Raw genomic sequence first — 27,175 nt, forward strand, 5'->3', positions numbered from 1 at the left:
GGTCAAGAGATCGAGACCATCCTGGCCAACATTGTGAAACTCTGTCTCTATTAAAAATACAAAAATTAGCTGGGTGTGGTGGCGCACACCTGTAGTTCCAGCTACTCGGGAGGCTGAGGTAGGAGAATCACTTGAACCCAGGAGGCAGAGGTTGCAGTGAGTCCAGATCGTGCCACTGCACTCCAGCCTGGGTGACAGTGCAAGACTCTGTCTTAAAAAAAAAAAATTAAAATTAAAAAAGTCTATTTTGAAAAAAATAGAGAAAGAAAACAACATGAGAAAGAAAAAGGAACATTGCTACTGAGAGAAAGATTTAAAACTCGAGAATTCTAAGGATATTTTGAGAAATCCATTTGAAAATTTAATAAAATAGGAAGTTTACTAAGAAAAAAAGATGAAAATTGCCATGTATAGGAAGAAAATTTGGATAGGCTGAAAACAATAAAAGAAGTTGAATTGGTAGCATATGCAAAAACCAATCCTATGTGTATTAATGATTCAAATGTTAAAAACATAGCTTTAATACTTTTAGTAAAAATATTAGTAAATGTGTTTTAGACTTTGTGGCAATAGAAAGATCTCTTAAACAGAACACCAAGAAATTATTATATGTAAAAGGTTGATAAAACTGACTATATTAAAATAATAATTTTAGTTCATCAAGTGATAGTAAAGAGAATGAAAAGACAAGGTATAAACTGGTGTAGATACACATAGAATACAGGCTACCCGAGATTAGTAGCAGGAATATGGTTTTTAAAAAACCCTCCAAATCGGCTGGGCGCGATCTTGGCTCACTGCAACCTCTGCCTCCTGGGTTCAAGCGAGTCTCCTGCCTCAGCCTCCTGAGTAGCTGGGATCACAGGCGCCTGCCTAATTTTTGTATTTTTAGTAGAGACGGGGTTTCACCATGTTAGCCAGGCTGGTCTCGAACTCCTGACCTCAGGTGATCCACCTGCCTTGGCCTCCCAAAGTGCTGGGATTACAGGCGTGAGCCATCGCATCCAAGATTAAGATGCCAGAACATTCAGTGTCTGGTGAGCACTCCCTGCTTCATAGATTGTGCCATCTTGCTATGTCCTCATATAGTGGAAAGGGCAAACAAGCTCCCTTAGGTGACTTTTATAAGGTACTGATCCAACTCATGTGAGCAAAGTCCTCATGACCTAATTATCTGCCAAAGGCCCCACCTCTTAATATTATCCCACTGGAGATTAGGCTTTAATACGAACTTCAAAGGGACACAGACATTTAGACCATAGCAATAGACAACACTGCATTATAAATGGGCCCATTTTTCAGAGTATAATAGAACACACCGGGTTCTCAGGATTGACATTTATTATAGTCACAAACTTAATATAAATGCTTGTATTAATGTGGTGTTTACATTATCCTATTTCACAGATGGAAACAGAAAATACCAGCTTTTGTTTTAGTAGCAATATCTATTATTATAATAAATATTGAAATAACACCATAATAATATCACTAAGGAAGTAATCTAATTGTGTTGATTTTGCAGAGGGAGAAAAACATTACCTCTAGAGCTGAGGCTATTGTGCTCATGCAAACTCCAATCTGAAGGTGGTAGAAACTAGAATGGACAGGATTTCTTAGCATCAGAGTTCATATATTATTCATGGTATCTTAATAATTAAAGGCATGTAACAAATAGTGACAAAGATTGTGATCTTATTTATAAATTATGATAGTTATACTTAAAACCAATAATAGAATCAACATAAGGTAGAATTAAGTACTGTAGTGAATAAGTGGTATGATATGGGGAGTGGGGAGTAGAGCAGGATAGGGTGGGGTAGGATATAACATAGATAAGAGTCACATGGGCACAGTAGCCTCACTGAAGCTGAGGGTGGAGGGCTCAATTCATTCTGACATTAGGGCAAGTGTGCATGACAACCATGGCTTTAACCTGACTTTGGCCACGGGGTCATCATCTGCCACACTGCATCACGTTCATTTTCCAATGAAGTGCCTGAGGCCCAGAACCCTCGGCCCTGTCACATTCCTCTTACTCCCTAGGTTCCATATTTGCTGGTGGCTGCTCCAGTGAATGGGGTGGAGCATATGGCACAGATGATGGGGTACAGGATTGAAAGTACTAGGGTAGATGCCAATGGTAATAGACCTCTGCCACTGGGTCCCTTACGACTGTCCTCCACCGACATGGTATGCCACTGTGACCAAGAGGAGGCTGAGTTGGGAGACCTTGTGGAATGCCAGGGAAGGATGTAGGTAGGATACTTGGGAGGAGGGTAGCAGGTTGGTTGGGCACCACCCGCACGTGGAATTAGGGCTGGGATATGCTGAAGCATGGGGAGGGGCATTAGATTTTGAATTAGAGGACCTGGAACCAACCCTACCACCTCCCCACGCATTTAGCCAATCTGTGTGGGGCATTTGGTCAATGTCAATACTACTGTTATTCATTCGTTCGTTCATTCGTTCGTTTGTTCATTCATGAACTCATTTAACAAGCTTGTACTGAGTGTCTGCTTTGTGCTGGCACCATGTTGGGTGCCTTGGACACAGCAGAAACAAGACAGACCAAGTCCAGGTCTCATAAGGTCTAGTGGAAAGGTTGGATGAAAAACCAAAAAAAAAGAAATATTTAATATATCAAATCAGATGGTAATGCCTGCAACACAAATATATACAAAATAATACAGCAGAAAGTGACCCCAATGGATGTGTTACTTCAGATACAAATGGTGGGGTGTATGCTTTTCAAAGATGGAAGAAAAAAGCAAGACGCATGGGCACTGGGGAAGCAGTGTATGCCCAGAGAACACAGTTGGTGCAAAAGCCCAGAGCTGGAGAAAGCTTCCTTGATGCTAAATCAGCCAGAATTGGGATTCTTGACAAACAATAAAAATATTGACCACTTCCAACTGCAGGCTGTCTGAACCCTATGACCTGTTATTATAGTTATAACTTTATACTATAAACATTAAATGTGATTATGTAAAAGTAGAAATAACTAAAATGTTACATGAAAGTTTGATATATAAAATATAAAAATTATATAATCATACAATAGATACTATATATTATATAAAATGGAAACTATTTTGTAGTAGGTATAATATTATAATGTGCTATAACATACTGTAAACACAATATACAGTGTATATGTACACATAAAATTAAAATACATAAATCTATATTTATAATCTAGTATCTAATAATTTTTCAAATGTCATTTAAATTATCACATAGTAAAATAAAACAGTACTTCTGAGATTCATCCATGTTGCAGCCAGTGTCAATAAATCACTTCTTTTCATGTTGGGGTAGTATTCTATTGTATAGATGTTCAATTAGTCACCCACTGTTTAATTAGTCACCCTACTGTTACATTTGGGTTGTTGCCTAATTTTGGCAATTATAGAGTTGCTGTGAAATTTGAGTACACGTGTTTTTATATAAACAATTTTTCATTTATCTAGGGCAAATATCTAGGAGCGGGATTGGTGGGTCATATGATAAGTGTATGTTTAACAGTATAAGAAGCTGCCAAGGCCGGGCATGGTGGCTCACGCCTGTAATCCCAGCATTTTGGGAGGCTGAGGCGGGCAGATCACCTGAGACCAGGAGTTCGAGACCAGCCTGACCAACATGCAGAGACCCCTAACTAAACCTCTACTTAAAAAATACAAAATTAGCCAGGCGTGGTGATGCATGCCTGTAATCCCAGCTACTCGGGCAGCTGATGCAGGACAATCGCTTGAACCCGGGAGGTGGAGGTTGTGGGGAGCCAAGATCGCGCCATTGCACTTCAGCCTGCGCAACAAGAGCAAAACTTCATCTCAAAAAAAAAAAAAAAAAAAGCTGCCAAACTTTTTGCCCAAAGTGAATGTAACATTTTACATTTCTACCAACAATGCATGAAAGTTTCCATTGCTCTGCATTGTTGCCAACTCTCAGCATTATGTCTTTATTTTTAGGCATGCTAAAAGGTGTGTACAGGTATCTCATTGTGGTTTTCATTTTCATTTTCTTGATAATTAAAGATGTCAAGCATCTTTTCATCACCTTATTTTCCATTTTTATCTCATATAACAATATGGATAGATCTCAAATATATCACATTAAATGAAACAAGTCAGACTCAAAAAGAGAGATACATACACATATATACACAGAGACACACACAGGATGTCTCCATTTATACAACATGTGGAAAAGGCAAAATTATACAGACAGAAAATGGGCTTGTGATCATCAGGGGCTGGGGGTGGGGAAAGGGATGGACTAAAAAGTAATAGGAGGAAATGTAGGGAAGTGAGGGAATTGTTCTCTGTCTCGACTGTGGTATTGACTGCATGATGTAATTGTCAAAACTTTGAGAATTCTACATTAAAAAGGGTGAATATTACTGTATGTAAATTGTACCTCAATAAATACGACCTTAAAATATTACAGTCATGTTCACACAAAAACCTGCACACAGGTGTTTATAGCATCTTTATTCATAATCAACAAAACTTGGAAGCAATTAAGATGTCCTTCAGTAGGTGAATGGATAAATAAATCACGGTACTTCCAGACAATAGCATATTATTCAATGCGGAAAAAAAAAAAAGAGCAAGCTGCAAAAAGACATGGAAGAAACTTAAATCCACATTACTAAGTGAAACAAATCAATCTGAAAAGGCTGCATACTTTATGGTTCAGAGGCAAAATTATGGAGACAAAAGAAAATAGCCAGGGGTTTAGGAGAGTAGGCGAAACACAGAGGATTATTGGGACAGTGAAACTGCTCTTTATCCTCCTGTAATAATGCATACATGTCATTACTCATTTGTCTCAACCCACAGAATGCACATCAAGACTGAACCCTAATTAAACCATGGACTTTGGCTGATAGTGTCAATGTAGTTTCATCAATTGTAACAAATGTACCACTCTGAAGGGGGATGTTGATGATGGGGGAGGCTGTGTATACGTGAGGGTAGGGGATATATGGGAAATCTGTGTACCTTCTGCCCCATTTTGCTGTGAACCTAAAATTTCTCTAAAAACTAGTCTTTTATATAAATGGGTATACATATACATATATATGTCAGCACTAAAATGTCACGTTACAATAAATATTAAGGAGAAATTATTGAAAGTCATGTACAGTGAAATGTGTTTTCCTCCATATTTCCTGGAATTCATGAGGAGTGATACATTTAGGAGTAAGGTAAAATGGGAATAATGAAGGGGACCAGACCTTGTTCTAGGGTATGTTAGGAAGGAAGAGGTGATTTCCAGGCACCCTCCTGAGGTTCAGCAGACATTGTCCTAAGTTAGGGATAATGTTGTATCACAAAATATCCAAAATTGAAGGAAGAATAGTGAAGCTTCAGATACAGTGCTGGACGAGGTGAAGGGAGGTAATGGGTGAGCAGACATTGGCCTAAGATGTTGAGCAGCATGTGATGGGCCATCAGATACTGTGAAGAAGTGAGGAAGCAGAGCTAATGATGGCTCAGTAGACATTGATCCAAGGTGAGGTGATGGGATGTGTCACCAAGCACTGCCCAACTAGGGCTTGGGAATTAAAGGGGCATTGTGGCCCTGCTCCTTTGACTATGTTCTATCCTTTGGGCCCCATCTTCACCTCCCCATACTGCCCTTCTTAAAGGTGAAACCATCTCTGCAGAGCCCAAATATTTCCCACTCCCAGAACTGCCAATAGACTGGCCCCAGACAGACCATTCTGCAAGTTCCAGAGGGGCCACCCAGCAACTGTGCATCTAATCAGATCATCTGCCAGCATCTGTAAGGCCACTGCTGCCTATCTAGGGCAAGATACCTAATATCCAATGAAGATCCACCCATGTCTGCTCTAGTTTCCTGCTATTGGCTTCAGGCACTCCTCTCGGGGCAGGATGAGCCGGTGTATGGGTTAGGTTCTGGAGTAAGTGGGGCTCTGTCGAGTTGCAACTGAGACAGGCAGAGCTGTGCATGCTGAGGAAAAATGAGCAGGGAGTCTTTTCCAATCACGTTGGAGCTGTGGGATTCTGGAATCATGGCAGGGAGTCCTGGAAGCAAGCATCCACATGGGATTTCCTGTACCTGTTTTTCCTTCTTTAGCGTCAGACCAAAAGGTTTACAATGACTTTTTAACTTTAGGGTTGAGAAGGGATACAGCCCAGGTACAGACTAGAGGTGAAAAAGCCTGGTGTGTTTTAGGCAAGTTGGTTCTCCCTGTTAGCGCTTCTTATGCTGCAACACAGAAAAAAATCAGAGAGAAGTCACGCAACAAGCACCGGTCAACTCTCCACAGGTGCATTTATGGAATGCCTGCTGTATGGCAGTCATGGGTCTAGACTCATAGCGGTGAACAAAAGGGAAATATTTTCTAGTGTAGAAGCCACAGAGAAATGAGCAAAATATACCAGGCAGTATGGTGGAAAGTGCTAGGGAGAAGAATAAAGGAGGAAGGGTAAGGGGCTGGAATTTTAAACCAGGCAGGCAGGGAAGGCCTGTGTGGAGGTGTCATGGAAAAAAAGACATGAGGGACAAGCCATAGATAAAATAAAGAATTGTGCTCTTTGCAATGGGCACTGCAAATACAAAGGCCCTGAGTCAGGAACTGAACTGATGTTTGAAGCACATGGCAGGGAAGGTCCTTGTGGGGTGCATGGGACGAACATGGACACAAGTAGACAGTGAACATATGGTGGGGTTGGTTTTCATATGAGTTATCGATTTCATATGATTTATGATTTATCTCATATCTCATATAATGTAAGATAATGATTTCATGAGTTATCAACTTATGAAAGTCAGATCATTAAGGAAAGTAAAATGCTGGGCTTCAACTCAGCGACAAGTAAATTAAAAAAAAAAAAAGGAGGAGGCAACTGAGTGGGAAGAATTGTAATAGCAGAAGGAAGAATTTAAGTTGTCCCAGATGACCTGAAAATCCTAACCTCAGAGGCTTTCTTGAGGGTGGTGGGAGTGTATAAAACACTGTGCTGGGCCGGGTGCAGTGGCTCACGTCTGTGATCCCAGGACTTTGGGAGGCCGAGGTGGGCGGATCATGAGGTCAGGAGTTCAAGACAAGCCTGGCCAGCATGGTGAAACCCCCATCTCTACTAAAAATAGAAAAATTAGCTGGACGTGGTGGCACATGCAATCCCAGCTACTCGGGAGGCTGAGGAAGGAGAATTGCTTGAGCCCGGGAGATGGAGGTTGCAGTGAGCCAAGATAGTGCCACTGCACTCCAGCTTGCCAGACAGAAGAAGACTCTGTCTCAAAAAAAAAAAAAAAGAAAGAAAGAAAGAAAGAAAAAACACTGTGCTGGGTGTCAAACACAATGTGCTGAGAACCTGTGGGGCTCAGAGACAGTCCTGGCAGATAATGAAGGGGGCTGCAAGTCTTTTTCTATGACAATGGGGATTCAACATATACTCTGAGGTCTGTGTCTGAATACGTAGGGAGTTTGTCTTATTGCAGTATCTCTTGCTTGATAGAAATACTCAATGGGGAATTGGATATGCACAACTGTGTTGGATTCAAAAGAAGAAAATACCCACAATTCTACTAGACAGTGTGTTCTGAAACAAACAACTCACAGAAGGATTCATCACTATCATATATATTATGTTGTCTTACCATTCAAACTGTTGGCACTATACCTAATCCACAGTAAACAGGATTATCATTCCCATAACATGATCTTTCTTATGAAGAATTTGGTAACAGTGTTCCATTGTAGTTTTCATGAGAAGGCTTTTCCTATTCACCAAATTGATTCAGTTCCTTGTCAGTATGAATAATGCCCCAAGGTTTACTGGGGATGGTGACAATATAGGAAGGGTCCCTCGCCTCATTCAGTGCCTTCTCAGAGGCCCTCTCCAGAACAGCCATGTGTGACATTCTGATGTGGTCATTTCTATTTACAATAATATACATATTTTTCTGCTGCATGCATGCAACAGTGTACAATCAGACCCAACCCTCAGTGGGGTTTTCTCACACTTTCTCTCAAGCATGGCTGCCCTGATGGACACTGAACACTGATTTCTGAACGAAGCCTTTCCCACAGATGCCACACTTGTAGGGCTTGTCTCCAGTGTGTGTTGTCTGATGTTTATTCAAGTTTGACCTGTTGCTAAAGGCCTTCCCACACTCAGCACACACGTAAGGCTTCTCTCCGGTGTGAATTCGTTGATGCACTTGGAGCTGTGATTTTTTAGTGAAAGACTTCCCACAGTCACTGCACTCATACGGTTTCTCTCCAGTATGAATTCTATGATGTGTAATCAACTCTGACTTCTGTCGAAAGGTCTTCCCACATTCAGAACAAATGTAGGGCTTTTCTCCGGTATGAGTTTTCTGGTGCTTACTGAGATTTGACCTGCCACTAAAGGCCTTCCCACACTCGGCACACACATAGGGTTTCTCTCCTGTGTGAAGTGGCTGATGCACCAGGAGCTGAGACTTGGAGGTAAAGGATTTCCCACAGTCACTGCATTCATAAGGCTTCTCTCCAGTATGAATTCTTTGATGAGTAATAAAGTTTGACTTGCGGATGAAAGCTCTTCCACACTCAGTGCATACATAGGGTTTCTCTCCTGTATGAATTTTCTGATGAACAATGAGTATTGATTTCTGGTTGAAGGCTTTCCCACATTCGTGGCATTCATACTGTCTCTCTCCGGTGTGAATTTTCTGGTGTATATTAAGATTTGACTTCTGAGTGAAGGCTTTTCCACAAGTACTGCATTCATAAGGCTTCTCCCCAGTATGGATTCTCTGATGTGTAATCAAGTCTGACCTCTGGGTGAAGGCCTTTCCACATTTGGAACATATATAAGATTTCTCTCCTGTATGAGTTTTCTGATGTGTAATGAGATTTGACCGGTTGGTGAATGCCTTCCCACATTTATTGCATACATAGGGCTTTTCTCCTGTGTGAATTCGTTTATGAACATGGAGTTGTGACTTGGAAGTAAACAATTTCCCACAGTGACCACATTTATAAGGTTTCTCTCCAGTATGAATTATTTGATGTGTAACCAAGTGTGCCTTCCGGATGAAGGCCAGTCCACATTTCATACATACATACGATTTTTCTCCTGTATGAATTCTCTGATGCACTGTGAGTGTTGACTTCTGAGTGAAGGCTTTTCCACAGTCACTGCATGCATAAGGTTTCTCTCCAGTGTGAATTCTCTGATGAATAATCAACTCTGACCTGTAGGTAAAGGCCTTCCCACACTCAGTACATATGGAAGATTTCTCTCTACTTTGAACCTTCTCATGTGTAATGAGGTTGGAATTATTGCTGAAGACCTTCCCATATTCGGTACATATATAGGGCTTCACTCTTGTGTGAATGCGTTGATGTACCTCAAGTTGTGACTTGGAAATGAAGGATTTGCCACAGTTATTGCACTCATATGGTTTTTCTCCACTATGAATTCTTCGGTGTGCAATCAATTGTGTTTTCTGGATGAAGGCCTGTCCGCATTCAATACAGATGTAGGATCTCTCACCTGTATGGATTTTCTGATGCATCTTGAGCGTGGACTTTTGTGTGAACGCTTTGCCACAGTCAGTGCATTCATGGTGTCTCTCTCCAGTATGAATTTTCTCGTGTATACTGAGATCTGAGTTACAAGGGAAGCCTTTCCCACATTCACTACATTCATATAGTTTTTCTCCGGTATGAATTCTCTGATGCCTGAAAAGAGACGATACTTGAAAAAAGGATTTTCCACATTCATTGCACTTATAGGGCTTCTCTCTCATATGGGTTTTCTGATGTGTGATGAATTCTGGCTTCTGTACAAAAGCCCTCCCACATTCAATACATACATAGAGTTTTTCTCCTGTAGGAACTTTCAGATGTACCTTGAACTGTGACTTCCAGGTGAAGCTCTTTCCAAATTCGGCACACTCATAGGATTTTTCCCCAGAATAAATTTTTTGATCTTGAGAGGAAGCTGGTTTATAACCAATGATTTTTCTATGTTGATTATGGTCCCATAATTTCTCTCCTGTTGGAGTACATTCACAGTAAGTATAGAAAGACATTTTACCATATTTAGTACTCTTCTTAACATTCTTTGAAGCATCGATTCTATTATGAATGTGTAGATCTAAATTATGCTTCAAGTCATTTCCAAATGAGTCACACTGATAGGGTTTTTAGGGAGATGTAAAATGTTTGGGTTCACATGAATTATTCTTCTGATAGCCTTATATTCATAATGCCTATTTGTAGTCAATATTTTCTTGATTAAAGCACATCACTTAGATACTTATTTTCTTTTCTGATAATACTCTATCTGGTTATCAATCTGTCACTGTTATTCTAGAATGAAATACAATCTCACATCATCTCTATCATCATCTTCCCTTTCATTGTGGAAAGAAGTCTTTTTTTTTTTCCAGAGATTCCCTGTAATAAGGTTTGAAATCCAAACGCTTTTTCAAGGGATAATAAGTCATTTTTTGCTCATAGAGCAGCTAGCAGAGGCTAGAGGGGAAGGTAAAAATGGCTTATCCAGCTTGAACACAGAGAAAAGGGTAAGGGTGGGTAATTTCATGAGAAGGGTGTGACACTACTTAAATGAAACATTCTGGGGAACAATTCAGCAATTAAAAGAAATAAACTACATGAACAGACAACACCATGGATAGACATGGAAAAAGGCAAAAAACATGATATATAGCATAATAAGATTTATATAAACTAATGATCCACGCCCCTAATTCACTTTAAATTTTACAACATGCACGAATTAAAAAATGCTTCCATTATACAAAACAGTGGCTTCTGGTGGGAAGGGAGATGGGTGAGGGGAAAGAGAGAAAAGGGGATATTATCACAAAAATAAAATTAGAATCTTCACCCATATTCATGGTCATAGTGTGTCCTAAACTAAAGACAATGATTAAACTCAAACCTCATCAGGTGAAATATAAAAATTAAGCAATGACAAAAACAAACAAGCCCGGGAGTGGTGCCTCACACCTGTAGTCCCAGCACTTAGGGAGGCTGAGGCGGGCGGATCACTTGAGGTCGAGAGTTCGAGACCAGCCTGACCAACATGGAGAAACCCCATCTCTACTAAAAATACAATGTTAGCTGGGCATGGTGGCTCATGCCTGTAATCCCAGCTATGTGGGAGGCTGAGGCAGGAGAATCGCTTGAACCCGGGAGGCGGAGGTTGCGGTGAGCCGAGATCGCGCCATTGCACTCCAGCCTGGGCAACAAGAGTGAAACTCCGTCTCAAAAATAAATAAATAAAAATAAAAATACAAAAATTAGCCAGGCGTGGTGGCCCGCCCCTGTAATCCCAGCTACTCGGGAGGCTGAGGCAAGAGAATCATTTGAACCTGGGAAGTGGAGGTTGCAGTGAGCCAAGATTGAGCCACTGTACTCCAGCCTGGGTGACAGAGTGAGACTCCGTCTCAAACAAACAAACAAACAAACAAACAAAGCCAACCAGGAAGAGAGACCCTAACAGTGTGGAATTGCTCAAGCAACATCAGAAGGAAATGTGAGAAAGGGTGATTAATCATGTCATGTCAAACAGAGCAGAGAGGTATTCCCAAAGATTAAGTGACAATGATTCCCAAGTCATCAGCTGGATGAAAGGCCTGAAGGACTGGGAAGATATGAGAAATCTCATGGCCATTCCTATAGCAAAAATAGTTAGAGAGCCTGACTGGAAATAAAGTTCTTTTTTTTTTTTCTTTTTCAGACTGAGTCTTGCTCTGTCACCCAGGCTGGAGTGCAGTGGCATGATCTTGGCTCACTGCAACCTTCACTTCCTGGGTTCAAGTGACTCTTGTGCCTCACCCTCCCAAGTAACTGGGATTACAGGCATGCACCACCACACCCAGCTAATTTTTGTATTTTTAGTAGAGATGGGGTTTTGCCATGTTGTCCAGGCTGGTTTCAAACTCCTGACCTCAAGAGATACACCCACCTTGGCCTCCCAAAGTGCTGGGATTACAGGCATGAGCAACTGCACCTGGCCCAGAGATAAAGTTCTGAGGCATCTCACAGTGAGAAAGACAGAAATAAAAGGGGTGTAGCAGGAGTGGGAGTGTGTGACACAGAGTAATTTTGAAAGAAAGCAGATCCGGGAATACCTGGATGTAAACGAGAGACTCTAGGACAATATGGAAGGCAGGGAAAAAAAGAATGTTACAGAAAAGGAACATAATGAAGATATATCTTTAATGAGGCTGACTGGCACATGCTTATAATCAACAAGGAAGGTCATCCAGGTAGAAGGCATTTAGTGATCTGAGAGGCATCAAGCAATACAAAAAATTCAGAACCTTCCTGAAGAGTGGTCTTAATAGCACTTCACAGGTTCCAGTGTTTTTCAAGACAGCTGAGTTTCCTCCCGTCTCCCACCTAACCTGAGTCACACTCACCTCACTTCACTCACCTGGGCAGCTGTGACGTGGCCTCTCACCCTGCAGTGCCCATGGTTCCTTTCCTTGCTCCAACATGACCACCTCTGGTTTAGGAACTTGATACCCTGTTCATGGGAAATGATAAAGGTCTGGGTCCAGCTAATTATGTTTCAGAGCCCAACAAGTATAGTCTTATTGTTCAGTGACGGTTTGTTCTTTAGGAAAGTAACCAGATATCTCTGAGAACAGAGTAATATTCTGAATGCCCTAAACAAACAAAGAACCCTGGAGGAAAAAAGGACAAAACCATCACCTATTTAAGATGCCAACAGCATTCATCAACTGAGAATGAAAACACTCTCAGTGAGGCCTCCTTTCAGATACCAAGGTGACTGTGCTTACCTACTGACAGCAGGTGGCTGTAGGTCTCCAGCATCACATCCCGGTACAGGTTTCTCTGAGAAAGGTCCAGGTGCTGCCATTCCTCTCTGCTGAAATTGATAGCCACATCCCTGAAGGACACTGATCCCTGTAAGGGCACATTCCTGTTCAATGTGCATAGTCAGCTTTGCAGGGTGGAGTGACTATATTTGGGATTATGGAACTCGGGTTTTGTTGTTTTTAATTTACTTCCTTTTTTTTTTGAGACAGTCTTGCTCTGTTCCCCAGGCTGGAGTGCAGTGGCGTGATCTTGGCTTACTGCAACCTCCACCTCCCGGGTTCAAGCGATTCTTCTGCTTCAGCCTCCCGAGTAGCTGGGATTACAGGTGCGTGCCACCACGCCCAGCTAATTTTTGTATTTTTAGTAGAGACAAGGTTTCACCATGTTGGCCAGGATGGTCTCGATCTCCTGACCTCGTGACCTCATGATCCACCCACCTCGACCTCCCAAAGTGCTGGGATTACAGGCTTGAGCCACCACGTCTGGCCTTTTTTTTTTTTTTTTTTTCCCTTGAGATGGAGTTTCGCTCTTTTGGCCCAGGCAATGGCGTGATCTTGGCTCACTGCAACCTCCGTCTCCCAGGTTCAAGCAATTCTCCTGCATCAGCCTCCTGAGTAGCTGGGATTACAGGCATGTGCCACCATACCCGGCTAATTTTTGTATTTTGTGTAGAGACTGGGTTCCACCATGTTGGCCAGAATAGTCTCTATCTCCTGACCTCGTGATCCTCCCGCCTCGACTTCCCAAAGTGCTGGGATTACAGGAGTGAGCCACCGCGCCTGGCCAATTTGCTTCCTTTTTAAAGAACCTGCCACCCATTTCCCTAATAGCTTATTATGAAAAATTTAAACATACAGAAAATTAGAAAGAATTGTACAGTAAAAACCTATACATCTACTACTTAGATCTACCATTAACACCTTACCCTACTTGCTTCATTACACATTGATCCATCTTACTTTTTTTAATGTATTTCAATGTAAATTGTAGTCATCACTACACCTTCTCTTAAGCACCACAAAATGCAAATTATTAACTAGGGTATAACATTTGTTAACCTGACAAGGTTAACAAATTTAGTATAATACAATTAAATGCAACAATCTTTATTTTGCCATTTGACCTTGTGACAAATGTATACACCTGAGTGATAAGAAATTTCTAAGAAATTATATTTTACATAGGTCACATATTAAGTATCCAGTTTTAGCCAGGGCGCAGTGGCTCACGCCCGTAATCCAAGCAAGAATGTCAGAGGGGGCCGGACACGGTGGCTCATGCTTATAATCCAAGCACTTTGGGAGGCCAAGGTGGGTGGATCACCTGAGGTTTGGAGTTCAAGACCAGCCTGGCCAACATGGTGAAATGCCGTCTCTATTAAAAATACAAAAAATTAGCCAGGCTGATGGCAGGTGCCTATAGTCCCAGCTACTTGGGAGGCTGAGGCGGGAGAATCACTTGAACTCGGGAGGTGGAGTTTGCAGTGAGCTGAGATCATGCCACTGCACTCCAGCCTGAGCGACAGAGGGAGACTCTGTCTCAAAAAAAAAAAAAAAATCTAGTTTTACATAATTTGTGGAACACAGAAATCTAACAAAGAATTCCAGCTATTTGTTCTGTTCTACAGTCAGTCAATTACTCATTTTTTCAAAACTGGCCATTGAAATAGGCTGTCTTGGCCAGCCCGGTGGCTCATGCCTGTAATCCCATCACTTTGGGACGCTGAGGCAGGTGGATCAGGAGGTCAACTCCGTCTCTACTAAAATACAAAAAATTAGCCAGGTGTGGTGGGTGCCTGTAATCCCAGCTACTCAGGAGGCTAAGGCAGGAGAATCGCTTGAACCTGGGAGGCGGAGGTTGCAGTCAGCCGAGATCATGCCACTGCACTTCAGCCCGGGCTACAGAGTAAGACTCCGTCTCAAAAAAAAAAAAAAAAGAAAGAAAGAAATAGGCTGCCTTTTAGTCTTCTAGCGCATGGATGAACAACCTGCCATACAGTGGCTGATCAATTTAGGACCAGTCATTATGCTACTCCTGAGGACACAGAAATGAATTATTTATGTTACTAGTCTTCAAGCAACCTGAAATATATAGAAAATAAATAAGACCAAAGTTTGAAAAAGGGAAGATATTAAGTTCATTAAGGTGTTGAAAAGTAGATCTCTATCTGAGACTCCCTGAGGGCTAAAAAGAAGAAAAGGTGCATTCTACATGAGGGAATAAGTTTACATTTCATAAAGTGGAAGAATTTAACTTGGAAGATAAGAAGAGTAATACAAAGTATGGGGTAAGGGGGACATTGCCCAGCAAAGACAAGAACAAAGATGGAGAGATGGGCTCCAGTGGGCCATGATTGCATCACTGCACTTCAACCTGAGTGACAGAGTGAGACCCTGTCTCAAAAAATATAAATAAGGCCGGGTGCAGTGGCTCATGCCTGTAATCCCAGCACTTTGGGAGGCCAAGGCAGGTGGATCACCTGAGGTCAGGAGTTCAAGACCAGCCTGGCCAACATGGTGAAACCCCATCTCTACTAAAAATACAAAAAATTAGCCAGGCGTGGTAGTGTGTGCCTGTAATCCCAGCTACCCGAGGCTGAGGTAGGAGAATTGCTTGAACCCAGGAGGTGGAGGTTGCAGTGACCCAAGATCACACCACTGCACTCCAGCCTGGGCAACAGAGTGAGACTCCATCTCAAAAATAAATAAACAAATAAATAAATATTAAAATACACAATGAGGGCCGGGCGCAGTGGCTCACGCCTGTAATCTCAGCAATTGGGGAGGCTGAGGCAGGTGGATCACGAGGTCAGGAGTTTGAGACCAGCCTGGCCAACATGTTGAAACCCCCTCTCTACTAAAGATACAAAAACTTAGCTAGGCGCGGTGGCACGCGCCTGGAATCCCAGCTACTCAGGAGATTGAGGCAAGAGAATCACTTGAAGCCAGGAGGCGGAGGTTGCAGTGAGCCGAGATTGCGCCACTGCATTCCAGCCTGGGCGACAGTGCAAGACTCCATCTTCAAAAAAAAACCACCACATGAGTTTAAAGAATAGCAAATAGGGCCAGGCGCGGTGGCTCATGCCTGTAATCCCAGCACTTTGGGAGGCCGAGGCAGGCGGATCACAAGGTCAGAAGATCGAGACCAGCCTGGCTAACATGGTGAAACACCGTCTCTACTAAAAATACAAAAAATTAGCCGGGCCCAGTGGCGGGCGCCTGTAGTCCCAGCTACTCGGAAGGCTGAGGCAAGAGAATGGCGTGAACCCGGGAGGCAGAGCTTGCAGCGGACCGAGATTGCACCACTGCATGCCAGCCTGGGCGACAAAGCAAGACTCTGTCTCAAAAAAAAAGAGAGACCTAAGGCCAGGGGCAGGGGCTCACGCCTATAGTCACAGTATTTTGGGAGGCCGAAGTGGGTGGATTGCTTGAGCCTAGGAGTTTGAGACCAGCCCAGGCAACACAGTGAGACCCTGTCCCTAAAAAAAGTACCAAAAAAATTAGCCATGCCTGGTGGCAGGCACCTGTAGTCTCAGCTACTCGGGAGGCTGAGGTGGGAGGATCGACTGAGCCAGGAGGTCGAAGCTCCAGTGAGCCGTTATTGCACCACTGCACACCAGCATGGGTGACAGAGGGAGACCCTGTCTCAAAAAAATAAATAAAAATGAAAAAATAAGAGACTTAAGGGTCATACTAACCAAATGCACCTTGTGGACTTTGGCTCCTAATTAAAATGAACCAATCTTAAAAAGATATTTACAACAATTTAGAGAAATGCAAGCAATGGGTATTAGATGATAACAAAGAATTACTGTTATTTTGTTGTAGGTATGATATTGACTTATTTGTTATGCTAGACAAAAGAAAAAAAGAATTCATATCTCTTTGAGATACATATCAAAGTATTTTTAGATAAAACATTGTGTTTGAGATTCGCTTTAAAATAATCCAGGAGCTGCATAGGAAGGTGGTTTTAGATGAAATAAGAATGGCAGAATGTTGATGATGACTGAAACTGGGTAAAAGGTACAATAGGTGAAAGGGTTGCTTATACTATTCTCTTTAGTATATATTTAAATTTTTTTGTAATAACATGTTTTTGAAAACTATGATCGTCCAAATAAAAAATCTAATTTGGAATTGCACAGTTAAAGGAATGCCTATTTCCACATGATGTTGCACATATTTAAAGAACGTATTGGCCAGGTGCAGTGGCTCACAGCTGTAATCCCAGCACTTTAGGAGGCCAAGGCGCATGGACCACCTAAGGTCAGGGGTTCAAAACCCGTCTGGCCAACATGGCAAAACCCCATCTCTACTAAAAATACAAAATTAGCTGGGCATGGTGGCGCATGCCTGTAATGCCAGCTACTTGGGAGGCTGAGGCAGAATTGCTTGAACCTGGGAGGTGGAGGCTGCAGTGAGCCAAGATCACGCCATTGCACTCCAGCCTGGGCAACAAGAGCAAGACTCCATCTCAAAAACAAATAAACAAAGTATTCTAGGGACTTGAATACCCTTCCCTCACCTCAGCAATTTATCAAAATACTAGACAGGAAATCATCAAATATACAGAAAAAGAAGCAACAGTATTTAATTGATATTTATAGACTACTGCAACAAACAACAGCAGAATACACATTCTTTTCAAGAATCATAGAAAAATGACCAAGATAGACCATACCCTAAGCTATAAAACCAACCTCAACAAATTTAAACGAATAAAATAAAAAGTATGTTCCACAAGGAAATCAAACAAAAAATCAGTAACAGAAAGACCACAGAAAAGTCTCCAAAGGAATTAAAAAATAAAAACAAAAGCTTTCTGGAAAAGCAAAAACTATTTGGAAATTAATAACACACAGTTAAATGACCTATAGGTCAAAGAAGAAATCTCAAAGGTCATTTTAAAAACAAATACACCTGGCCGGGCATGATGGCTCAGCCTGTAATCCCAGCACTTTGGGGGGCCGAGGAGGGTGGATCACATGAGGTCAGGAGTTCAAGACGAGCCTGGCCAACATAGTGAAACCCCGTCTCTACTAAAAATACAATAAACTAGCCAGGTGTGGTGGCACGCACCTATAGTCCCAACTACTTGGGAGGCTGAGGCAGGAGAATCACTGGAACCTGGGAGGAGGAGGTTGCAGTGAGCTGAGATCATGCCACTGCACTCCAGCCTGGGCGACAGAGTGAGACTCTGTCTCAAAAAAAAAAAAAAAAAAAAAAATCGGGAAAACAAAACAAAAAACAGAAAAAAATCAATAAAACACAATCCATTTGTTGGGGGGAAGAAATCAATAAAATATGGCTGATTGGCCTATTAGTCAACTAGACTGATGAAAATAAAAAGACACAAATCAGCAATATCAGGAATAAAACAGGAAATATCATGACAGATCTAGGAACCATTAAAAAAAATATATGGGAATACAAACACTTATTTAGATAAACTAAATAAATTAGCTTATTTAGATAAGATAAATAATCTTATAACTATTAAATTACATTCATAATTTAAAAGTTGGTGAAAAGAAATTTCTAGGCCTAGTTTTGCCAGGGAATTCTACCAAACTTACAAAGAAGAATTAGTCTTGGCCGGGTGCAGTGGCTCACGCCTGTAATCCCAGCATTTTGGGAAACTGAGGCGAGCAGATCACCTGAGGTCAGGAGTTCGAGACCAGCCTTACCAACATGGAGAAACCCCGTCTCTACTAAAAATATAAAATTAGCTGGGCGTGGTGGCGCACGCCTGTAATCTCAGCTAGTCAGGAGGCTGAGGCAGGAGAATCACTTGAATCCAGGAGGTGGAGGTTGCGGTGAGCTGAGATTGCGCCATTGCACTCCAGCCTGGGCAACAAGAGCAAAACTCTGTCTCGAAAAAAAAAAAAAAGAAAAAGAAGAAGAAGAAGAATTAGTGTCATTTTTACACTAACTCTTCCAGAAAATAAAAGAGGAAGACCACTTCCAAACTTACTTTGTACAGCCAGTATTACTGACATCAAAACCAAAGAAAGCACAAAAAAATAAAACTATAGACCAGTATCTTTCACAATTTTAGACGCAAACATCCTCAACAAAATATCAGCAAACAATCCAGCAATGAATAAAAAGAATCATGTACTACAATAAATGAAATTCATGGGAGAACCCTCTGTACCAATTTGTAATTCTCTGTGAATCTATATTTCAAAATAAAAAGTTTTAAAAAATATACTGCTAAAGAAAGATTATTCCAAAACATTTGGAATATTTTGGAATAGTTATGACAGGAAGATCATTGAAAAGACTCACTGCACAATTCACATGAGAGAATGTGAATTACAGTTGACCTTTGAACCACATGAGTTTGAACTGTGTGGGTCCATTTGTAACACAGATTTCTTTTTTCAGTAAAATTACACCAAGTGTACCTCCCTCTCCTGCCCTCCCTTTTACCTTCATCGCTTCCTCCTTTGCCACCCAAAACAGCAAGGCCAAACTCTCCTCTTCCTCAGCCTCCTTAACCTGAAGACCATAAGGGCAAAGACCTTCATGATGATTCACTTCCACTTAATAAATAATAAATATATTTTCTCTTCCTTTTGATTTTCTTAAAAGCATTTTCCTTTCTCTAGCTGACTTTTATTATAAAAATACAGAATATAATACATATAACGTACAAAATACATGTTAACCAACTCTTTGTTATCGGTAAGTTAACAGTAGGCTATCAGTAGTTAAGTTTCGGGGATGGTCAAAAGTTATACACAGCTTTTCAAATGCACAGAGGTCAGTGCCCCAAACCTGCATCATTTGAAGGACAACTGTGCTTATTATAATTGCAGTTTTTGCCATTATTTTTTTCTTTTTTTTTTTTTATTATACTTTAAGTTCTAGGGTACACGTGCACAACGTGCAGGTTTGACACAAGTACATATGTGCCATGTTGGTGTGCTGCACCCATCAATTCATCATTTACATTAGGTATTTCTCCTAATGCTATCCCTCCCCCAGATCCCCACCCCCCAACAGGCCCTGGTGTGTGATGTTCCCCACCCTGTGTCCAAGTGATCTCATAGTTCAATTCCCACCTATGAGTGAGAACATATGGTGTTTGGTTTTCTGTCCTTGTGATAGTTTGCTCAGAATGATGGTTTCCAGCTTCATCCATGTCCCTGCAAAGGACATGAACTCATCCTTTTTCATGGCTGCATAGTATTCCATGGTGTATATGTGCCACATTTTCTTAATCCAGTCTATCACTGATGGACATTTGGGTTGGGTCCACGTCTTTGCTATTGTGAATAGTGCTGCAATAAACATACATGTGCATGTGTCTTTATAGTAGCATGATTTATAATCTTTTGGGTATATACCCAGTAATTGGATTGCTGGGTCAAATGGTAATTCTAGTTCTAGATCCCTGAGGAATCGCCACACTGTCTTCCACAATGGTTGAACTAATTTATACTCCCACCAACAGAGTAAAAGCGTTCCTATTTCTCCACATCCTCTCCAGCATCTGTTGTTTCCTGACTTTTTAATGATTGCCATTCTAACTGACGTGAGATGGTATCTGACTGTGGTTTTGATTTGCATTTCTCTGATGACCAGTGATGATGAGCATTTTTTTCATGTGTCTGTTGGCTGCACAGATGTCTTCTTTTGAGAAGTATCTGTTTGCCTTTATTTTTAATGGCAAAACCGCAATTACTTTTGCACCAACCTAATATGTAAGGTTATAATGTTAACAGGGATGTAGAAGGAAAATGGCACTAATTATTAGGGAGGCAGACCTGACGTTGAATATGAAGGGAGAAAAAGGATTAAGAAATAATTCTTAGTCATCAATTTTGTGTCACTATGTACATTCTGGTGCCATGAATGTGTAGAGAAGGCTGGGGAAATAAAAAAAAATGACTTAAATTTTGTATATGTTGAGATTTAGCTGACAGGATATATACGAGGGTGTACACTAGGTGGTAGATAGAGAGCTTATTATTAATTGTGATAGAGATTAGCTGAATAGAGAGCTTACTATTTATTTATTTATTTTATCATTATTATTTTTTGAGATGGAGTTTCACTCTTGTTGCCCCAGTTGGAGTGCAATGGCGTGATCTTGGCTTACCACAACCTCCGCCTCCCGGGTTCAAGTGATTCTCCTGCCTCAGCCTCCCCAGTAGCTGGGATTACAGGCATGTGCCACCATGCCCGGCTAATTTTTGTATTTTTAGTAGAGACTGGGTTTCTTCATGTTGGTCAGGCTGGTCTCAAACTCCCTACCTCAGGTGGTCCGCCAGCCTCAGCTTCTCAAAGTGCTGGGATTACAGGCGTAAGCCACCAAGCCAGGCCATTCCAGTGTTTTACAAGCACTTTGGGATGCCAAGGCGCAGATCACCTGAGGTCAGGAGTTCAATATCAGCCTGACCAATGTGGAGAAACCCCAACTCCACTAAAAATACAAAAATTAGCCGGGTGTGGTGGCACGTGCCTGTAATCCCAGCTACTTGGGAGGCTAAGACAGGAGAATCACTTGAACCCAGGAGGCAGAGGTTGCAGTGAGCCGAGATTGCGCCATTGCACTTCAGCCTGGGCAAGAAGAGTGAAACTCTGTCTCAGAAAAAGAAAAAAAAAAAAAGAAAGCTATATTATTAACACAGTCACAATATTATTGATTGTGTAGAGATAAAGATTCAGAGGTCCTTTGTATAAAGGTCACTGGATTCAGGGGAGGGTATGAGCGTGCAGTTGGAAGTGGAAAGAAAAGTACTAAAGATATTTATAATTTTTAATATGTAAAATTATGATTCTTGAAAGCTACCTTGTTGATTTCTTCATTTAACTGCATTCAGAGATTACAGTTTTTTTCTTGTGATGCATATTGATTGTGCTTATAGGGCTCAGAACATCATTTCTTTGAAAATGGTACCTATATACCTGAAAAGAATATACATGTTCTAATTTTTCTCTTTATCATACACTTGTATAGTCACACCCTACACACACCAAACTCCCCAACCCCCAAACCCTATGTTATCAAGAATTTAGTAGGAACTCGAGATGTCACGTTAGGCTGGAATAGAGCTTTACCACCTCACCAAATGAGCTTCTTATAAACAGTTTGTCCAGGCTGGGTGCAGTGGTCCATGCTGTAATCCCGGGATTTTGGGAGGCTGAGACAGGCAGATTGCTTGAGCCCAGGAGTTCAAGACAAGCCTGGGTAACATGGTAAAACCCTGTCTCTACAAAAAATACAAAAATTAGCCAGTTCCAGTGGCGCGTACCTGTAGTCCCAGCTACTCGGCAGGCTAAGGTGGGAGGATCGAGTGAACCTGGGAAGTCCAGGCTGCAGTGAGCCGTGATTGCACCACAGCACTCCAGCCTGAGGATAGAGTGAGAACCTGTCTCAAAAAACAAATAAAATAACAGTTTGTCCAGGAAGAAACCTCCTCACTCAAAGATAATAATAAGCATCGCCTGATGTACAAAGATACTATGAGCAAAAAGGATGAAACAAAAATAGAGAGATTAAGAGGAATACACTACAAGTAATATACTACAAATAAATTGACACACAACAGAAAAAACATCCACCATGAATTCAAGGAATTCACTATAATTATAACCACTTAAAATAATTAAACAGGCCAGGCGCGGTGGCTCATGCCTGTAATCCCAGCACTTTGGGAGGCCGAGGTGGGCGGATCACCTGAGGTCAGGAGTTCGAGACCAGCCTGACCAACTTGGAGAAACCCCGTCTCTACCAAAAATACAAAATCAGCCGGGCATGGTGGCACATGCTGTAATCCCAGCTACTAGGGAGGCTGAGGCAGGAGAATCACTTGAACCTGGGAGGTGGAGGTTGCAGTGACCCGAGATTGCGCCACTGCACTCCAGTCTGGGCAACAAGCGCAAAACTCCGTCTCAAAAATAAATAAATAAAATAAAGTAAAATAATTAAACCCAAGGAAGAAATAGTGGAAAAACAGATAGGCTAAGAATGTGGTTATGTAAATTTTTGAAAAATTAATTGGCAGAACTCAGTAAAGTTTTTTTGTTTTTAAAGCAACACAGAAATAAAGGTCTCCTTGAAAGCAATGAAAAGACCCTGCTAAAACACAAAAGGTAGGCCAGGCACGGTGGCTCACGCCTGTAATCCCAGCACTTTGGGAGGCCGAGGTGGATGGATCATGAGGTCAGGAGCTCGAGACCAGCCTGGCCAATATGGTGAAATCCTGTCTCTACTAAAAATACAAAAATTAGCCAGGCATGGTGGCGCGTGCCTGTAATCCCAGCTGCTCAGGAGGCTGAGGCAGAAGAATCGCTTGATCCTGGGAGGTGGAGGTTGCAGTGAGCAGAGATCGTGCCACTACACTCCAGCCTGGGCGACAGAGTGAGATTCTGTCTCAAAAAAAAAAAAAAAAAAGCACAAAAGGTGGTAAAGACAAGTGAGCAACATAAAATGGAAATAAGGAGTTTCAAAAAGAAAATAGAAAAAAAAAGAGTTTAATAAAAACATCTAATAAAAAAATCCTTGAAGTGGCAGTATAGAACTTTTATTGTTATTCACAGTACAAATTTAATAGATAGTCTTAAATGATAGATATAAAGATGGAGTTAAAGAAGGTAATGTTATAAAGCTGCCACTAAAAGAACAAAAGAAAAAACAGAGGCCAGGCACAGTGGCTCACACCTGTAATCCCAGCACTTTGGGAAGCTGAGGCAGGCGGATCACCTGAGGTCAGGAGTTTAAGACCAGCCCGACCAACATGGTGAAACCTCATCTCTACTAAAAATACAAAAATTAGCAGGGCGTGGTGACACACGCCTGTAATCCTAGCTACTCAGGAGGCTGAGGCAGAAGAATTGCTTGAACCTGGGAGGCAGAGGTTGCAGTGAGCCGAGATCGCACCACTGCACTCCAGCCTGGGCAACAGAGCGAGACTCCGTCTCAAAAAAAAAAAAAAGAAAAAGAAAAAACAGGATCCAAAACTTCCAAATTACCTGAAGGGACACAGAAACAAAGCAAAAATACATAGTATATGGTTAAAGATATATAAAACAGGAATCCCCATCAGAAACATAACATGAAATGTGTTTCTGGCCAGGCACGGTGGCTCACGCCTGTAATCCCAGCACTTTGGAAGGCCAAGGCAGGCGGATCATGAGGTCAAGAGATTGAGACCATCCTGGCCAACATGGTGAAACCCCATCTCTACTAAAAATACAAAAATTAGCTGGGCGTGGTGACACACACCTGTAATCCCAGCTACTCCAGAGGCTGACGCAGGAGAATCGCTTGAACCCAGGAGCCAGAGACTACAGTAAGCCGAGATCATGCCATTGCACTCCAGCCTGGCAACAGAGTGAGACTCCATCTCAAAAAAAAAAAAAAAAAAAAAAAAAAAAGTATCTTTCCACTGCTATGCAGAAGAAATGTACAAGGACTCCAAAGGATGACAGTAAAAGGAGGAGCAAAGGCCTATCTGGAATTGCCAAAGGAAAGGAAGCAAGAGCCTCCACCTTAATATTTAAGCCGAATTCTCACAAAAAAAATTAAATATGACAAGGACACAATCTGAAATGAATCTCAGATGCCATTACTGTCACTGCACCAAATTACATGGCATCAAAATTTATAAACTATAGGAAACTATAGGAAAATAATAGTGAGAAATACGTTGGTGGTGGGAAACTTTACATAATATCTCCCAGCTCCATTAGATAAAGTAGAAAAAAATCATTAATATTATGAAAGCCTCATAACTATATAAGATATCTTAGAAGTTATCAATAAAATCTTATTGATAAGATATCAAATTCTATATCCTGGAAACAGATTTCCTGTTTACACAGTGCCGGTGTAATATTCAGAAATGTTAAACATAAAATTTTCAAAACAAAAAACACAAAAACCTTTAATGATATGCCAAATGCAAACAATTCTCTCCATCTCTGTAATACTAATTTTATTAAAAGTAGAATATTTTAAATGAAAGTCTTAACACGTAGAAATGAAAATGTGGTAAGTGGTCAATGAAGGCTTGGTGGGAAACAATATGCTACTAGAATTTCATTCTTTTTTTCTAGATTTTTAAATGTAATTGCATAAGGTAAATTACTTCTCTAAATTATTTTTGGTACTGTTTTGCTAGACTGTGTACCATTACTTCTGATATACAGTAGTTTTTGAGGTATTTTACTATTTTAGTTTTTAGACTTCTTTGACTTTGGACTGGGCTGCTGAATGAGAAAATAGTGCTTGCTTCACTTTTTTCCCAGTGATAAACTATTACTCTACTGTTTTCATATACTCTTTTTTTTTTTTTTGAGACACAGTTTTGCTCTTGTTGCCCTGGCTGGAGTGCAATGGCGTGAACTCACCGCAACCTCCACCTCCTGGGTTCAAGTGATTCTCCTGCCTCAGCCTCCCCAGTAGCTGGATTACAGGCGCCCGCCTAATTTTTGTATTTTTAATAGAGACAGGTTTCACCAGGTTAGCCAGGCTGGTCTCAAACTCCCAACCTCAGGTGATCCGCCCTCCTGGGCCTACCAAAGTGCTGGAATTATAGGCGTGAGCCACGGCACCCAGCCTCATCTACTCTTGAATACAGTTAGTGAATACATTTGACTTCTGAATCTATTTATTTCCAGTTCTTTTGGGCATCGATGTTAACTCTGTAAGCAAAATAAAACAAAAATCTGAAACAAGGTTGAGAATAATTTCTGATATTATCTATTACTCAAAACTTTGGCATGAAAATCAACTGTAAAATCACATGACCTTTTCCATCATTTTTGACTGCGTTGGGGGTGTTGAATCAACACTTTAATTCCTTTAAGGACTTCTGTATAATTTGTTCTTACCAATTTGAAAATTTATTTCTTATAAAATTTTATCCTTTTGTTTAGGTTTTCATATATTTGCATGATTTTTTTTTTGTTTTGAGATGGAGTTTCGCTCTTGTTTTCCAGGCTGGAGTACAATGATGCAATCTCAGCTCACTGCAACCTCCACCACCTGGGTTCAGGCGATTCTCCTGCCTCAGCCTCCTGAGTAACTGGGATTACAGGCACGTGCCACCGTGCCCAGCTAATTTTTGCATTTTTAGTAGAGACAGGGTTTTACCATGTTGGTCAGGCTGGTCTCAAACTCCTGACTTCAGGTGATCCACCGGCCCTGGTCTCCCAAAGTGCTGGGATTACAGGCGTGAGCCACCACGCCCAGCCCTATTTGCATGATTTTATATAATATTCACTCGTGTTTGTTTGAATCTTAGGTATAGAAGTAACTATTACTCCTGTTTTCTAACATATTTTGATTATGTTTATCTTCACTCTTTTTTCTTGATCATTAATATGTAGAAGCAACTTGTGTTTCTGTCAAACATTTTTATCAACCATTTTTTGTTCTCTGTGACTCATGTCTTCGCTTTTCTTTTTTTAGTCCTCATTGTTCTTTTTTGTATTTTTTGACTCATTCTTTTTGTAACTTCTTCAGTTGAAACCATAACTGTTTTTTTCCCAAAATTTCTAAGATTCCTTAAAAGGCACTTAAAACTATAGTTTTCCCCTCTATCTACCGTTTAGCTTTACCACATGAACTTTAACATGTAGTACTTTATTAGCAGGGCGCAGTGGCAGGTGCCTGTAATTCCAGCTAGCAGGGAGGCTGAGGCAGGAGAATCACCTGAACCCAGGAGGCAGAGGTTGCAGTAAGCTGAGATCATGCCACTGCACTCCAGCCTGGGCGACATAGTAAGATCTTGTCGCAAAAAAAAAAAAAAAAAAAAAAGGTAGTACTTTTTTAAACTATTTTGTGTTGTGGTAAAATATACATAAAATTTGCCATTATAATTATTTTTAAGCGTCCAGTTCAGTGGCATTAAGTACATCCACATTTTGTGCAAGAGCCTTTTTGTTTTGTTTTGGTTTTTGAGATGGAGTTTCACTCTTGTTGTCCAGGCTAGAATGCAATGGTGTAATCTCAGCTCACCGCAACCTCCACCTCGCGGGTTCAAGCAATTCTCCTGCCTCAGCCTCCAGAGTAGCTGGGATTACAGGCATGCGCCACCATGCCCAGCTAATTTTGTATTTTTGGTAGAGACGGGGTTTCACCATGTTGGTCAGGCCGGTCTCAAACTCCCGACCTCAGGTGATCTGCCCACCTTGGCCTCCCAAAGTGCTGGGATTACAGGCATGAGCCACCGCGCCCAGCCTTCAAGAGCCGCTTACTTATCTCTAATTTAATGCTCTTTGTCAAAAAACAGAATCAATATTATAGCAAAGATTTATATTTTTTATCTGCTTTGATCAATAAGCTTCTGAAAGTAGTGTGATAAAA

At 41.3% G+C, this 27,175-nt stretch overlaps 1 protein-coding gene across 13 annotated transcripts in view; it reads right to left on the minus strand.

Annotated features, from left to right (window-relative positions):
• ZNF585A (zinc finger protein 585A) overlaps positions 1–27,175 on the minus strand; it is a 69,949-nt gene that overhangs the window by 27,734 nt on the left and 15,040 nt on the right. For 3 of the 13 annotated variants that reach the window (XM_054462386.2, XM_054462385.2, XM_063657602.1), the window contains exons 3-6: positions 19,285–19,353; positions 12,808–12,934; positions 12,438–12,530; positions 4,475–10,025 (exon numbers count right to left, since the gene is read on the minus strand). In XM_054462386.2, the coding sequence (XP_054318361.2) occupies positions 8,008–10,025; positions 12,438–12,530; positions 12,808–12,934; positions 19,285–19,353 (2,307 nt within the window). In that variant the 3' untranslated portion in view covers positions 4,475–8,007. Of the gene's footprint in view, positions 1–4,474; positions 10,026–12,437; positions 12,531–12,807; positions 12,935–19,284; positions 19,354–21,652; positions 21,769–21,929; positions 22,074–22,115; positions 22,233–27,175 lie in introns of those variants that run through there. The other 10 variants (XM_063657606.1, XM_054462387.2, XM_063657605.1 and 7 more) reach the window with 9 other exon arrangements.

The sequence above is a fragment of the Pongo pygmaeus genome, chromosome 20 (assembly GCF_028885625.2).
Source record: "Pongo pygmaeus isolate AG05252 chromosome 20, NHGRI_mPonPyg2-v2.0_pri, whole genome shotgun sequence".
Taxonomy (NCBI): domain Eukaryota; kingdom Metazoa; phylum Chordata; class Mammalia; order Primates; family Hominidae; genus Pongo; species Pongo pygmaeus.